The 13422-nt window shown below is 34.0% G+C and overlaps 1 protein-coding gene across 6 annotated transcripts in view; it reads left to right on the forward strand.

Moving 5' to 3' along the window:
• LOC117113678 (E3 ubiquitin-protein ligase TRIP12-like) overlaps nt 1–13422 on the forward strand; it is a 64660-nt gene that overhangs the window by 21716 nt on the left and 29522 nt on the right. For all 6 annotated transcript variants that reach the window (XM_033257088.1, XM_033257093.1, XM_033257089.1 and 3 more), the window contains 4 exons: nt 1531–2462; nt 4402–4629; nt 11183–11269; nt 13006–13289. In XM_033257088.1, coding sequence (XP_033112979.1) covers nt 1531–2462; nt 4402–4629; nt 11183–11269; nt 13006–13289 — 1531 coding nt within the window. The remainder of the gene's footprint in view (nt 1–1530; nt 2463–4401; nt 4630–11182; nt 11270–13005; nt 13290–13422) is intronic.

Here is a 13422-nt window from a genome sequence, read left to right on the forward strand (position 1 = left end):
ACAGGCACGACTAAGTCTCGCACATCTAAAAATTCACCTTCATCGCTGTCTGAATAAAAAATCAGGTCAATCGCTTGCTCAGCTGTGTACACATCTTGTGCGGCCATTTCGAAAAATTTTTGAAATTATTAACGATTTCTAATTGATATTTCTAAAAATTTTTATATAAGCGCATGTGAGTTCTTCACAGATTTCGGAAAACAAAAGCTTCACGCATGCGTGTTCAAAATTTCTGACGTATTGGAGCTAAAATAAAAACAAAAGAGCGATTTGAAAACCACCTATTTTTTAGTCACGAAATTTCGATTGCAGTCGAAATTGGGAATTATCGGTTTGAGGTCAATTTCGACTGCAGTCGAAGACGGTATCTAGAGGGTTAAGTGTTTCTTGTAAATAAGCAATTCAACGTTGTTTTTTTTTTCCCCTTAAAATAATAGACTTTGTTGTAGCATGCGCTAAACACCAAATTATAAAGAAAGTGTTACAGTATCATCCGAAGAAAACCGTGAATTAAGTTTTCCAACGTAGTGGAAGTCACTAAACTCCAGGCCTACTTTGTTGTTATACCAACTATGATACGGTATCCTGAATTTATTGCTTTTATATAGGGACTTGCCTCATTCCATCATTTTTACTTGAGTGCATCTGAAAAGTACCATTGTTCCCTAATAGCAACTGTCACCTATTCATTATTTGACATTCTTAACCATTCTGTTCACAAGGGCCTTTTTATTGCCAATGTTATAAAAAATAAGGCTCTACTTTACTTTAGGGACCTTCCAGCCCATTGGCTGTGTAACCCTAATTTACAAGTGGTTACAATTATTATTTTTATAGTGTTATATAATTTGTTGTGGTCTTTAACCTAACAAAAACTGTAGTTGCAAACAAAATTGAGTCCTGCCCACACTACAAGTTCTATGGACAAATACAGTACATGTGATTTACCATGGGCATGGCATGACATCATGATGTCCATATATCAACAAATCACAGATATTTGTGACATAAATCTTGATTATGTGATCAGAGCTTTCAATATCAACCAATAATAATAGTAACAATAATAGTAACAATAATAATAATAATAGTAATAATAATAATAATAATAATAGTAATAATAATAATAGTAATAATAATAATAATAATAATAATAATAATAATAATAATAATATTAAATAATAAAAACAATAATGAATAAAGTCAGTAAATAAGTAAGTACCACATGCAGCCTACTGTAGGCTGTTAGTCCTCCTAGTAGCCTACTACTGTACTAGACCATCTTATCTTTATATACTTGTTGCTGTACTTTGTATTGTTCTTCTGTTTGTATTTTTTAGGAGAAGCACTTGACCTATTTACTTGTTTTAGGCAATGGACAAATAAAGTGCATCTTGAATCTTGAGCTTTCTACTCTAAGCCTCACAGATTTGTTAATAATAGAATATGATGGTTCCAAATTAGGATCAGCTTTTCTGGATGATTCATTCACAGTTATTAAAAATAATGTAAAGTTTTCTTTTCTTTCAGAGTTAAAAGTGAGACTCACAGAACTCTGTACAACCCGCCACCGGTGTTTCTTAGTCAAACAAACATCCCCAAAACTTTAGATTCAAATTTTGGACCACGTAAGAGTAGAAAAACAAGAACTGAGCCATCAGGAGTAACTGTTGTTAACCAGAGTTTGACCAATCAACCTAAAGAATCCAGTGACAACACACAGAAGTTTGAGAGAAAGGGCTCCAAGTCTAGGTCCAGTAGTCATAGCAGCACTTCCTCTGCTCTAAGCTCTTTGTTAGAACAAGCTCCGCAACAGAGCTTGATCGAAGCCTTGCTCAACGACACCACTCAAGAAACAGGTGAACTGGAATTCTGTGAACCTAATTGGAGTAGTAAACAATCCATTCTGGACCAGGAGCTCTCAGAACCAGCAGCAAAGAAGACAAAGACATTAAAGCAGCACAGTGCTGCCAGAAGAAAGAGCTCATCAAGTTTGCCTCAAAACGAGGTCGCTATCACTTGTTGTTGTCTGCGTTCGTATACACGCAATAACCCTTGCGAGTTTGAAGCGTTGGATTATTACAAACCTGCGCGAAAAGTAATCAAGACGAGTACAGCACGTGGCAAGGTCCCCTCACGGGGATCAACAAGCCAACCAAAGTCTACCGCAACAGGATCTGCAAATAAACAGGCTTCAGATTCTAAATCAAAGCCAGACTTGGAAAAGAAAAAGTCCAAGGTAGTCGAATTGTCTAGTAGTGGCCAGAGTAGCGTAGGTGCTAGGCCACGTGTTGGCAACAGTCAAACCTCAGTGAAGGCAACTACTAGTAGTGCTGGAGAAAGTAAATCAGGACAGTCTGTACGATTAAAACTGCGTTCTTCAACAACTAAACAAACGCCAAGTCATAGCGTTTCCAATACACAGGCCAACAAAGGCAAAGTAAAGTTTGCAGCCGCTAAAGGTATGCATCAATTGAAATGTTTTTAGCATCATTTTAGCATCAATTCCAGGAACAAAGTAAAGATAAAAATGGCTAATGCATGCTATATAGGAAATTACTGAATTGCACAACATTTACAAAATTGTGGTTAAATTTTTAAAAGATTAATTCTATAGTAAGTACTGTAGACCAAATGCACTAACGCATGCTATAGAAAAAGATGGATGTTGAGGCTACTAATACAGTGCTCCACACATTATGAACCAATAAGTGTGTATACATAGATAATCAGAATCACAATACGATTGATTAAATCCTACAAAATAAAAAGCCATATTGATGAGAAGCAATGCTTGAAAGTAATTATTCCATCAACCATAAGCTCACTAAGACCTAAAAAAAGACAGAGTATAAAAATCATTAAAATTACAAAAAATTACTTTTTGTGAGTACAGTACTGCCACAAATTATTGCAATTTTACCTGCGCGCAGGCTTCGTAGATACATCGTAGCCTGATGTAAACAGTCTAAGGAAGGCTACGCGAAGCGAACCAAGGAAGGCTACGCGAAGCGAACTTATGAAGCAAAAGCATGTTGTTTCCGTGTGCAGAAAGACTTCTGTAGCTTACTGGAATAAACAATGTATTGCTTGATAATTTGTGAATAATGACAAGCACGAGTTTAGACCATTAATTTAAAGTACGGAGCTGTTTTTAAATAAGAAAAACGTACACTTGACTTCATGGGAGTCTCCTCTTCCACTTGCTGTCCACGACAGGAACTTGTTTGTACTGCTGTATTATTTTTTTTATTAATTAGTTTTTTAATTAATTAATTTTTTTATTTACAATTATTTCACCTCTTAAATGTCAAAAAATGATGTCCTCAATAACAATACACACATGTGAAGAGATTGTTCATCAAATAATATTTTGTAGCCTTGATTTTAGTAAGATAAATAATAAATATAAAGGAGGGTTAACATCAATTGGTTGTAAAATTACTGAATGTCACATGGAATATCCAATGGAAAATAAAACTAGCAATGTCAGTTCATCTTGTCAACCCCGAAAATCCAGCATCGGACATCAGAGTGCGTGCCAATCAGAACACAGTAAAGTGTGTTAATAAAGGTTAACCTCGTGGCAAATGTTGAAAAGCTGTGAGCGACAGTGAATAAAAAACGAAGAAAATGCAATCTAGCATGACTAGCCTTAATTCGGCAAAGTAGTGATTTCTATAGTTCCATTAGTATTGGATCGCTTTGCAGGTTCTGCTTCAAATTATGGTAAACAATAAACAGCGTGATCTGTAGAAATCATAATAATTTGTACATGATTTGTCATCAGTATTATTAGTTAAAAGAAGAAAATTCCTACTAGCAGAAGAATAATATCAGATCAAAATTCTCTGAATTGGAAAGTTAACCAGTATAATTACTGTCTGCTCTCCTCTATAGGGGAACATGTAGGCCGTAGGCCTAAATGACATCGAAATTCAAACATACTGAAGGCCCATTAGGTTACCTAGCTAGTGAACTAAACACAGTTTTAAAACATGATTGATCTAATAATAAGGTAGGAAATAACAAAACAATAAAGTTCTAACATTGTTTATTAGTAAATTGCAACATTGCTCACGTGTTGAAAGCTGGTAAACTATATTTCAGTATTGTTTACGCATTGTTTATCAACCCGACGATCCAGCCTACGATCATTGCAAAGCTAATTAAAATAACAATGACCTTCGTAGTGGTTCGTAGCTATGTTCAAAACGTACCTACGAGCAGATTACGAGAGATTACGCGCAGATACGAAGCGATAATTTCTGTCTGTACTGTATTTGATTTTTATCTCTGATCTTTGAGTGGATACACATATTTTACTGATGTATCGGCTCAAATCTGTAGCAACCCCACCAGCTACCCATTAATATAATCACGTTGCACATTTTTCTGTAGGTAAAAGCAGAGCCCGAAATAGTGGTAGTAAAGCAGATAATTCGCATACCAAACCAACAGACAGCACAACGGGCACTTGCGCAAGCACTCGAGGCAGGCGCAGCTCAGGAATGAGCAAGCGCAACTCAGGAGGAACCGGCCAGTTAGACCCTATGTCTAGCAATGATACAACTAGCGAGGGTGCTAGTAGTAATGCTCGCAGTGACGAAACGGCCACAGGAGCAGCAGGTAATTTTGTTATTATGCTATATACTCTATATTTTTATAATATTAATATATGCTAGTAATTATAATTCTATTTATCTTCAGTATTTTTGTAAAATTTTAAATTTTGTACATTTAAATTTTGTACAAAAATATTTTACATTTTTTGTTTAATGCTTTATTATATCATTTATATTTCTGTATTTGGTTTTTTGAGGGTTATACTATACTACAGTACAATTGGAAATAAGGGAGAGTGTCTGGCAGGGAATAATTTTTTTGCTGTAGTTAAGTGATAGTACTTTAGTGTAGACCTTCACCTTTTTCCAAATTCACATTGAACCCTCCCCCAAAACATATTTTTTTTAATCTTGTGAAAATTATGAAGTACTCCTACTCTCATGCATCCCCGGGGTTGTTGAGAAATGTTTTGGGGAGAAGGGTTATACACAGTAGGTCAAGAATTGCTTTCTGTTATGATGCAGTATTCTAAGACAGTCCCTTACTGCTTAGGTTTAATAACCAGTATTAAAATCAACTGAGGGAGTCTGATACTTACAAACATGAAAGAAAATTCAAGAATACTAATACTATTAGTAATATAGGAATGAATAAATACTTAATATCTGATTTAAACAAATTTTTGCTAAAGGGTTTTCCATCAGAGATTTGGATGGTTCAGTTGTTTACCTATTTTTTTTCTTTCATCACTGTGTTATTGTGTAGCCTGTAGACTCGGTAAAAGGTACATTGTCAAAAATTAGATTGAAATAACATGTTCATTTTTGGTGGTTTTAGATATTCATGGTGAGGCTATGGAAGGGAGATTCTATACTATGGGTTTAATAATAATCTTGTGCACTGAGACATAGGTTATGAGAAAAGTTTGTAGGCCTTTGAGACCTACTTGTTCTCTTTAATATTTGTGAGAAAGCATAAATTAGGCATACACAGTAAAATGTGACCTGGGAGGATAGTATTTGAAAAATACTGGAAATTGGACCTATATTATAAGTAGCTGTAAGGAAATTCTTGGACATACTGTGGCCGGTGGGTGTGAGGAATTTTACTATTTTAATGAAGTAAACCCATGATGTAAATGGTTAAACATGATTGTTCTTGCCTTCCATTCAGATGGCCCTGGTTCAGAGAAAGCCAAGATTTCATTTTCAGTATATTGTACTCCTTATTTTATCAGGGTTGTAGCTGTAAAAAACTAAGGGTGGGTGAGAGACATTTTAAGAGTGGGTGAGCGATAACATTTGCAAACTGTAAATAATAAGAATGCATTTTAAGGATGATCAAGGGGTTAATGAAGGTGGGTATAGGGCCATGAAATTAGCTTTTGGACTAGGTGGGAAACTTAAATGCTTGCTGGCCTCACCCACTTCTGCCCACCGTAACAACATCGATCCTGTTTTATGTTTTTACCTTTTATAACATTCAGTCGTAATTAAACTGATGATGCATGCACTTGCTCAATATAAAACAATGTGCTATTTTCAAGTTACTTTTGTTGACTTTCAAGTCACTTAGCTTTCATCAACCTGTTTATTATACTCATCACCTTTCCCAATATATTCCTCTTCGTCATCCACCTCAAAATCTCTTGACAGTTCCGTCTTGTAAAGGCAAATAAAAAACTTATGGTCAACATGCTTTTACTTTTCAAGCCCCCTTTGCATGGAATTCCTTTCCGCTTTTTGTTCGCGATTTGTCTAATTTGCTTTCTTTTAAGAAAAATTGAAAAACTATATTACTATTTACCTATTACTGGAAGATTAACTTGCTTTATTTCCTCAACTAGCGCCTTTGATAAATTTTTGAATTTGCGCTATATAAATGTTTGTTATTATTATTATGCAACATGAGTCTATCTACATGTACACAGTGATGGCTACACAAGGCTGTTCAAAAGTCCAATAGGGGTCCAACCCCTACTACCCAGGGGTTCTGATCAGGGTCCCAGACTAAAGTCCCTACTGGTTGTTGAGGAGAGAAATTTTAGATTTAGGATGGTTTGAAATTGTGCTTTGAATTTTAAACCACATTTTAAGGAACTGCAAACAATAACAAAGTTTGGCAAATTAATATTTGTTCTGACAAACTCAAGGGACATCTGATATTGGAGCATTCATTAAACATTAACAATTTCTTAAAAACCAAAAGATAGAACTTAAAATAAGACTTGTCTTTCTAAATGAACCTGTATAACATATAGGTGCCAAACATGGAGTATAACTAATGGTGAACTTAAAACTATGGAGTCTATATATGTTAACTTCCTGCTACGGATGATTTCAAATGGCTGTAGATAATAGGACAGAGGAAATAGACCGGTGCTATGTCTATTCAACTAATGATATTTATAAAATGACCAAAATGACGAATTTAAAGATTTTCAAAAACTCCAGCTCAATTGGTATATGGTCATATTGTGAGAATGGATAATGACAGTCTCCAGAAAATGTTAATGTTTGAAAATGACAGCAGAAAAGAAAAGGTAGACATCAAATAAACATTAGAAAACCTATAATGAATACATTTTGCAGTATCATTGACGAAAACCAACTAATAAAGACTTGCCTACTTAAGGAGGAGAAGATGCTAATGCATGCTGATGTCCAGATGCACCAAAATGAATCAAGATCCGATGGTACATTAACTGATACGTATACTGTACTTATAGGGAACAAGCTTGCTGTAATCTAACGGAACAGTTAAGGGAGAAAGTTCCATCTAACCCTCCGATGGTTCAACCACCGTACAGTATATCTAATGATAAACTGGTAAAGATGTAAGGCCCCATAAAAAAAATTATTAGTTTATCACCCGCTCCCTCATCACTTTTGGGAAAAATCTGATTTTTTTTTTTTTTTTTTCAATCAACATACTGTATATTTTCATTTCAAACGGTCCTTTTTTTTATTTGAAAAGCTCAGGGTTTCTTGCAAATATACTTACTGGTACAACAAAAACATATTTTTTAAATATAAATTTGATTACATTCTTATGAATTTTTATATATTGTCTCTAACCATTGATTTACTAGGGATCATCGGGGAAAATGGGGGCGGGATTAGCAAAAAAAAAACAAAAAAAAAAACCTCCCTGCCTCATCAGTTTTTATTCTTTGATAGGGTGATAAACCTGTCTCTTATACACATCTAGATGTGTATAAGAGACAGATCTTGTTAATTCTGTTGATAAAACTAAATACTGACTTTCTCGTGAATTTTACCAAACGACGGACGGTAAGCCAGCATCAACAAGATTGCTGGCACTGCTTTCATAAATTTGTTTACTTTATAATAATAATAATATGTCGTTCTTATATAGCGCTTCATGCCTTTACAAGGCCTCTAAGCGCTTCACATTACTACCCCGGTCATTGGATCAAACACATATGGAACACATTGAAACACCATATTAAATTAGTAAATGAAATTATATTATCATTCCATAAATTGCAGCGAGTAATCAGCGCAGGTTGTGTTGGAACCTACCAGGTACCCACTTGTACTCCTGGGTGGAGAGCGGCAACCGTAGATAAAGTGCCTTGCTCAAGGACACAAGCGATTTGCACAGCCAGAGTTTCGAACCCCCGACCTCAAGGTTGGGAGTCCAAACCAAACCACAACCGGTGCGCCAACGGCTCCTACCTTCAAAACCTTCAACTAAGAGGTCCAGAGTCTCTGTTTACTGCTTGTTGTTTTTTTCTGTTTTCTCTGACTGCTTAAGCCCAGCTCCACATATTCATGGGGTGATAGGCCATGCAGTAATTAGCTGTTTCGGAAATAAATAACCTCTTTATATCTCATAATCTGCTGGAATCTACTTTCATAGTATTTGAGAATTCTATTTTAAGTAGTATTTAATGTTCCAGTTGATTTTAAAATGGGATAATTAAAATACTTTCTTGTAAAGTGGTGATTTTGTTTTCCATCACAAGCTTTCTAGGAGCTTTTAATTTAATGGGATTGTGTCTGAATGTGACGTGTACTGTAGGCTCAGTGTGGGGTTTTCTGCCAAAGATAAATGTTCTTTATATTAATTGAAAATAATCTAGCCAATTGATGCAAATTTTTCATCATGAATATATTCAGTAGCCTAATGACTATTCAACATATGGCATGTTTAGAAATTATGTTTGTAATCCTTTAAAGACCATTTTGTAAATTGGAGACTCTATTTATACTGATATTTTTCATCTGCTTGTGGCTATAAGTACAAAACATGAGTCAACGTCATAGTTAGAAATTTACCAGTATTTCCCCCATAATACTGAGAGGCCAGGTTGGAGTTAATGAGAGAGAGAAAGAGAGGCCTGACTTTTTGCTCCTCATATTAGAGGTTGGCTGCATATAGACTGTTAACTTTTATTAACCACTACGTTGTTCTTTTGCCAACATTGTGAATTCATGTTGTCTCAGTAGATTTGCAAATCGTATTGTTAAGGACTATAAATAGATTGATTTGAAATACTGTATTCTATATTGTTAACCATTATCCATAGAGGGAATAAGTCTGTATAGTGTAAGTAGACCGTATATATATTTTGCTATGTGTACAGTGAGTGAGCCATCTCTTGTCTCGTGTCAAGGCTGTGTTCACATCTGTATAATTTTATACAATTGAGGAAGTGTTATAACACATTCATTAGGCTTAATACTCGCAGAGTGTTTCAATGAGGCTTTGAAAGAGGAACTAGGGTAGTTCAATCAAGTGATATGTAAGGCCCACTATAGCCTAGCCTCTGCACAATCAGAGATTGATTTTGTCTAGAATTATTTAGCGCTGATGGAAGTCAGTGTCATTGTCTGCAGGTTAGTCACATGGAATCATGACATCATCATCTAAAAGTATGTTCAGGCTGTGGTACAGAATCCTATAGGATACGATACAGGTGATACTGTACAGTATGGCTTTTTAGAACAATGTCTATTATGTGTTTACGGTAAGCATTTGTATTATGATAGCCTAAAAGTTAGTATCATTTGAAGCTACTTGCCAATGACTTGAGTACATTTTTCAGGCTGTTTTACAATGGACACTGTGTTTTTTCTTTAATTTATCAATCAATAATGTTGGTTTAAAACAAATATTTTTTGTATTTACAGTTAGTTCAACTTATTAATATTATAGAGGTTTTTTTGGATCATGTTTTGAAGTGTTATACTTCTATTTTTTAATTATCAATTTATTCAGTAGTTTCACGAATGTACCAATGTAAAGTTTCTAGTACTACAGGAGAATCACAACTATTGTACAATGATGTAGGCCAACTGAACTCCTATAATTTGTATGTCATACAAAAGTACAAAAAAAATGTTCTGAAAAAATTATTTTTTTATGATACATGGGAATATTATGCAAGCTGTGAGTACTTGTAACTGCTTCTTACTGCTTCTAAAATTTATGATGGGAAAAAGAGCAATATTCGTCAAATTCAATCACAACTGGTGATTATTAATAAACGTAAACGTATAAAGCTATTGCCACTAATAAAAACCTTGAAAATTCAAATGAGAACATGTTTATCAACAATTAATCTTGTTTGAAAACCCCATTCCTATAGCGCTTGCGTGTTTCTTAGACTTCTGCCAGCAAATTTTAAACAAGCTCATATAAAAATGTCCTGTAAATCATTCTTTTTATGTGTAACTTATTGAAAATTGATAACTTATGTGGGTACTGTAAATGAGCAAATTTGAAGTTTTATGTTATTTATGAATTTTTTTTTTTGGGTGGCAGTTTTGAAGTTGCTATTCGCGAATTATGTTTTGGAAAGATAGGAGATTTCAGTATAAATTGCAAGTGTAATGTACACAACATAGGATGAATGAAGCTATAGATCCCCTTTTATTAAAAGGAAAAAACTACAATCTAACTACTATGGTATCTCATAATCATAATAGAACCAACTGTACTATAGTGTAGTCCCTTCTATTATTTAAAGAAAAAAAAAACTTAATTTTTTCTCACTAAACTACAATCATGTACTATTATATCTCATAATCATAATAGAACCTACTATAGTGCAGTCCCTTCTATTTAAAGAAAAAAAAATCTCAATTTTTTTCTCACTAACTACAATCATGTACTATTGTATCTCATAAACATAATTGAACCTACTATAGGTAGTCCTTATTGTATTGGGGTGGATGCAGGATTTGGCGGTACCTTAAAAGTCTTACCAGTAATTCATGTGGAAATTGATTCCTGATGATGACATAATTAATGTCGAAATATTGAATCCCAACACGATGGCGAGTAATTCATGTCAACAATATAATATGACAATTATTTTTCTTAATATAATTTAGGGGTGGGATCACACCACCTGCACTCCCTCCCCCTTCCCCTGCATCCTCTCCAGTTAAGTATTGTGTAACTTTTGGGTAAGAATTATTTGGCATAGAATATTAAGATTAACTCAATCCCAATGGGGGGTTGAGTTGGCCGTGGCCCACCTGTCAAGTAAATTTTTGGTGCCACCACTGATTTGTACATGAATTTTCAGATCCATTCTTTATGCCCGGTTTTTTTTTTTTTTTTCATATTTACAAATTTGTAGCATCAGGAGCAAGCGGAAGAAACGGTGCCAGTCTAGCAAGTGCCTTAGATTCTGATGGCGATGACACTGATATGGGAAGACTTCAGGGTGAGTTTGTCCTTACTTCATTACTTCCTTAGCTTTACTGCACCCTTGTCCAAAGCCCACTCTGCTGTAGCATGTATCAAATCTGTAGTTATGCTATGGAAGTGCACCCTCTGCAATCTGGTGGTCGAAATAGAAATGCTCCATCTACAACTTATTTTTTGAAGTAGTTCATTCTACTGTCAATTTTGTGGAGTCCCATATTTCAGCAGGTACAGCACCATCACATAGCTATAGAATCTGGTGTTATGTTCATGCATGCAAAAAATAAGCATAGTGAACTCCCAAACCTTTCTGTAATATTTGCCTTGTACTGTGTAGAATTAATAATTAAATAGGAAATTTAAATTATCATTTTTCTAATGAATCAATTATCTTGATATAGTAATGCTCATTAGATCACCATGCTGTCTTAGTCATCATTACTAATGTTTTCCATTATATAGTACATCGCCTTTTTTCTACCGTTGTCTCTCATGGGCAGACTGTCAAATCCATTGGTGAAATTATTTATAGTATTAAAATATGTAAATTTAAAAAGAATATGATTGAAAATATAAATTTGACTGATGTAGGTATAAATATAATGACAGTTGAGGAACCTTTAACAGAGGAAGAATTTGAAGGTAAACAATAACAAAACATATACCGTCTGTGTTGGCTATTTTGAAAGTAAACAGGAAAAAATAATATTCAGATTTAGGTTAATTATTAGCTTTATATTAGAACATGAAAATGTTTCTTCTGTTTGAGATGTTTCCCCTAGATTTTGAACACAGACAGTATATGGCTTTATTTAACATTTGAACAAGTTTTACGTTTTTTTATAACTAGAAAAAATCTTTATTAAATACTAAATCTGTCCTTGTTATTTAAATTGTTTATTAAATTTTATACAGCACTTTGAAAACAAACTTTTTTACATGAGTGTGGTTCATGTCTTGATATACATGATGTGATAATTTATGGTTCATAACATTTTGATTTTTTTTATAATAGTTAATGATGATTCAAAATGATTCAGTTATCTTTGATTAGGGCCTAATAATATGTTCCGACTAATGCACCGTGTAATTATTATTGTTGTCTTTGTAATAACTCTTATATTTGGCTTTTTGTTTTAATGTTAGCATGGCGAATAAACGTTTAATTTTAATTGAAGGTTTTTGTAAAGAACATTGATAATTTATATTATCAGCACTGGGTTCCATCCTAGTCATTATATTTAACATCTTAAAGTGGTTTTATCACCATTCTTTGTTTTGTAGAGAAATCATGCAGTTTATTCAGAATGTTGAAATATAGGCTAATCAACACTCTATTGTTACATCCATGGACCATGTGGTTTACCTTCTGCAAAGTTTTATTTGATTTTTCCAATATGTTCCTACATGGTTTTCACGGTTTTCTTTTCTCTATTTGTGAAAACAAGGACAAAATGTAAAGGAAAGTAATAAAGCATAGAATGTTAATGTGATTATTAGATTTCTTTTTGATAATAGTTTTTGATATTTAAAACAAACCAATTTTTTATAATTTTTTAAGAAATTTAAAAATAAAAAAACCTTTCAATGCATACAAAAAAATACGCTTATAGTGTATATATAGTTTTGATTATTTTTTTTGTATAATGATTATATATTAATCAGATAATAATTTATTGTATCATTAGGCTACAGTAAAATTTATGAATATAATTAATAAATGATTAACGAAATCTACCATATGCTTTATTGCAGCTATGCTAGAAGCCCGAGGTCTACCACCGGAATTATTCCACGCTCTTGAGCCTCGTATGCATCAACTTCTTCACCGCAGTATGGGTACTGGAGTGAGCACTAAAGCCCACCGACTTCTCGGTGGCCTGCAAGCGACTGGCGATGAGAGTCAGCAGCTTCAAAGTGTGATTGAGATGTGTCAGTTACTGGTCATGGGGAATGAAGACACATTAGGGGGTTTCCCCATTAAACAAGTCGTTCCAGCTCTTATCACTCTTCTTGGAATGGAACATAATTTTGATATAGTGAGTTGAATTTTTAGTAATGATTTGGCTTGTGTGTATAATAATAATAACTAGAAATTGCAAATTGCAAGTGAAGTGCTGCGAAGCACAACTGAAATGTTGTTCGAACAAAATTATTTATGCGAGTCAAGTG

This window comes from Anneissia japonica, unplaced genomic scaffold, assembly GCF_011630105.1.
Source record: "Anneissia japonica isolate Jap-2015-1 unplaced genomic scaffold, ASM1163010v1 scaffold5623_len388731_cov182, whole genome shotgun sequence".
Lineage (NCBI taxonomy): Eukaryota > Metazoa > Echinodermata > Crinoidea > Comatulida > Comatulidae > Anneissia > Anneissia japonica.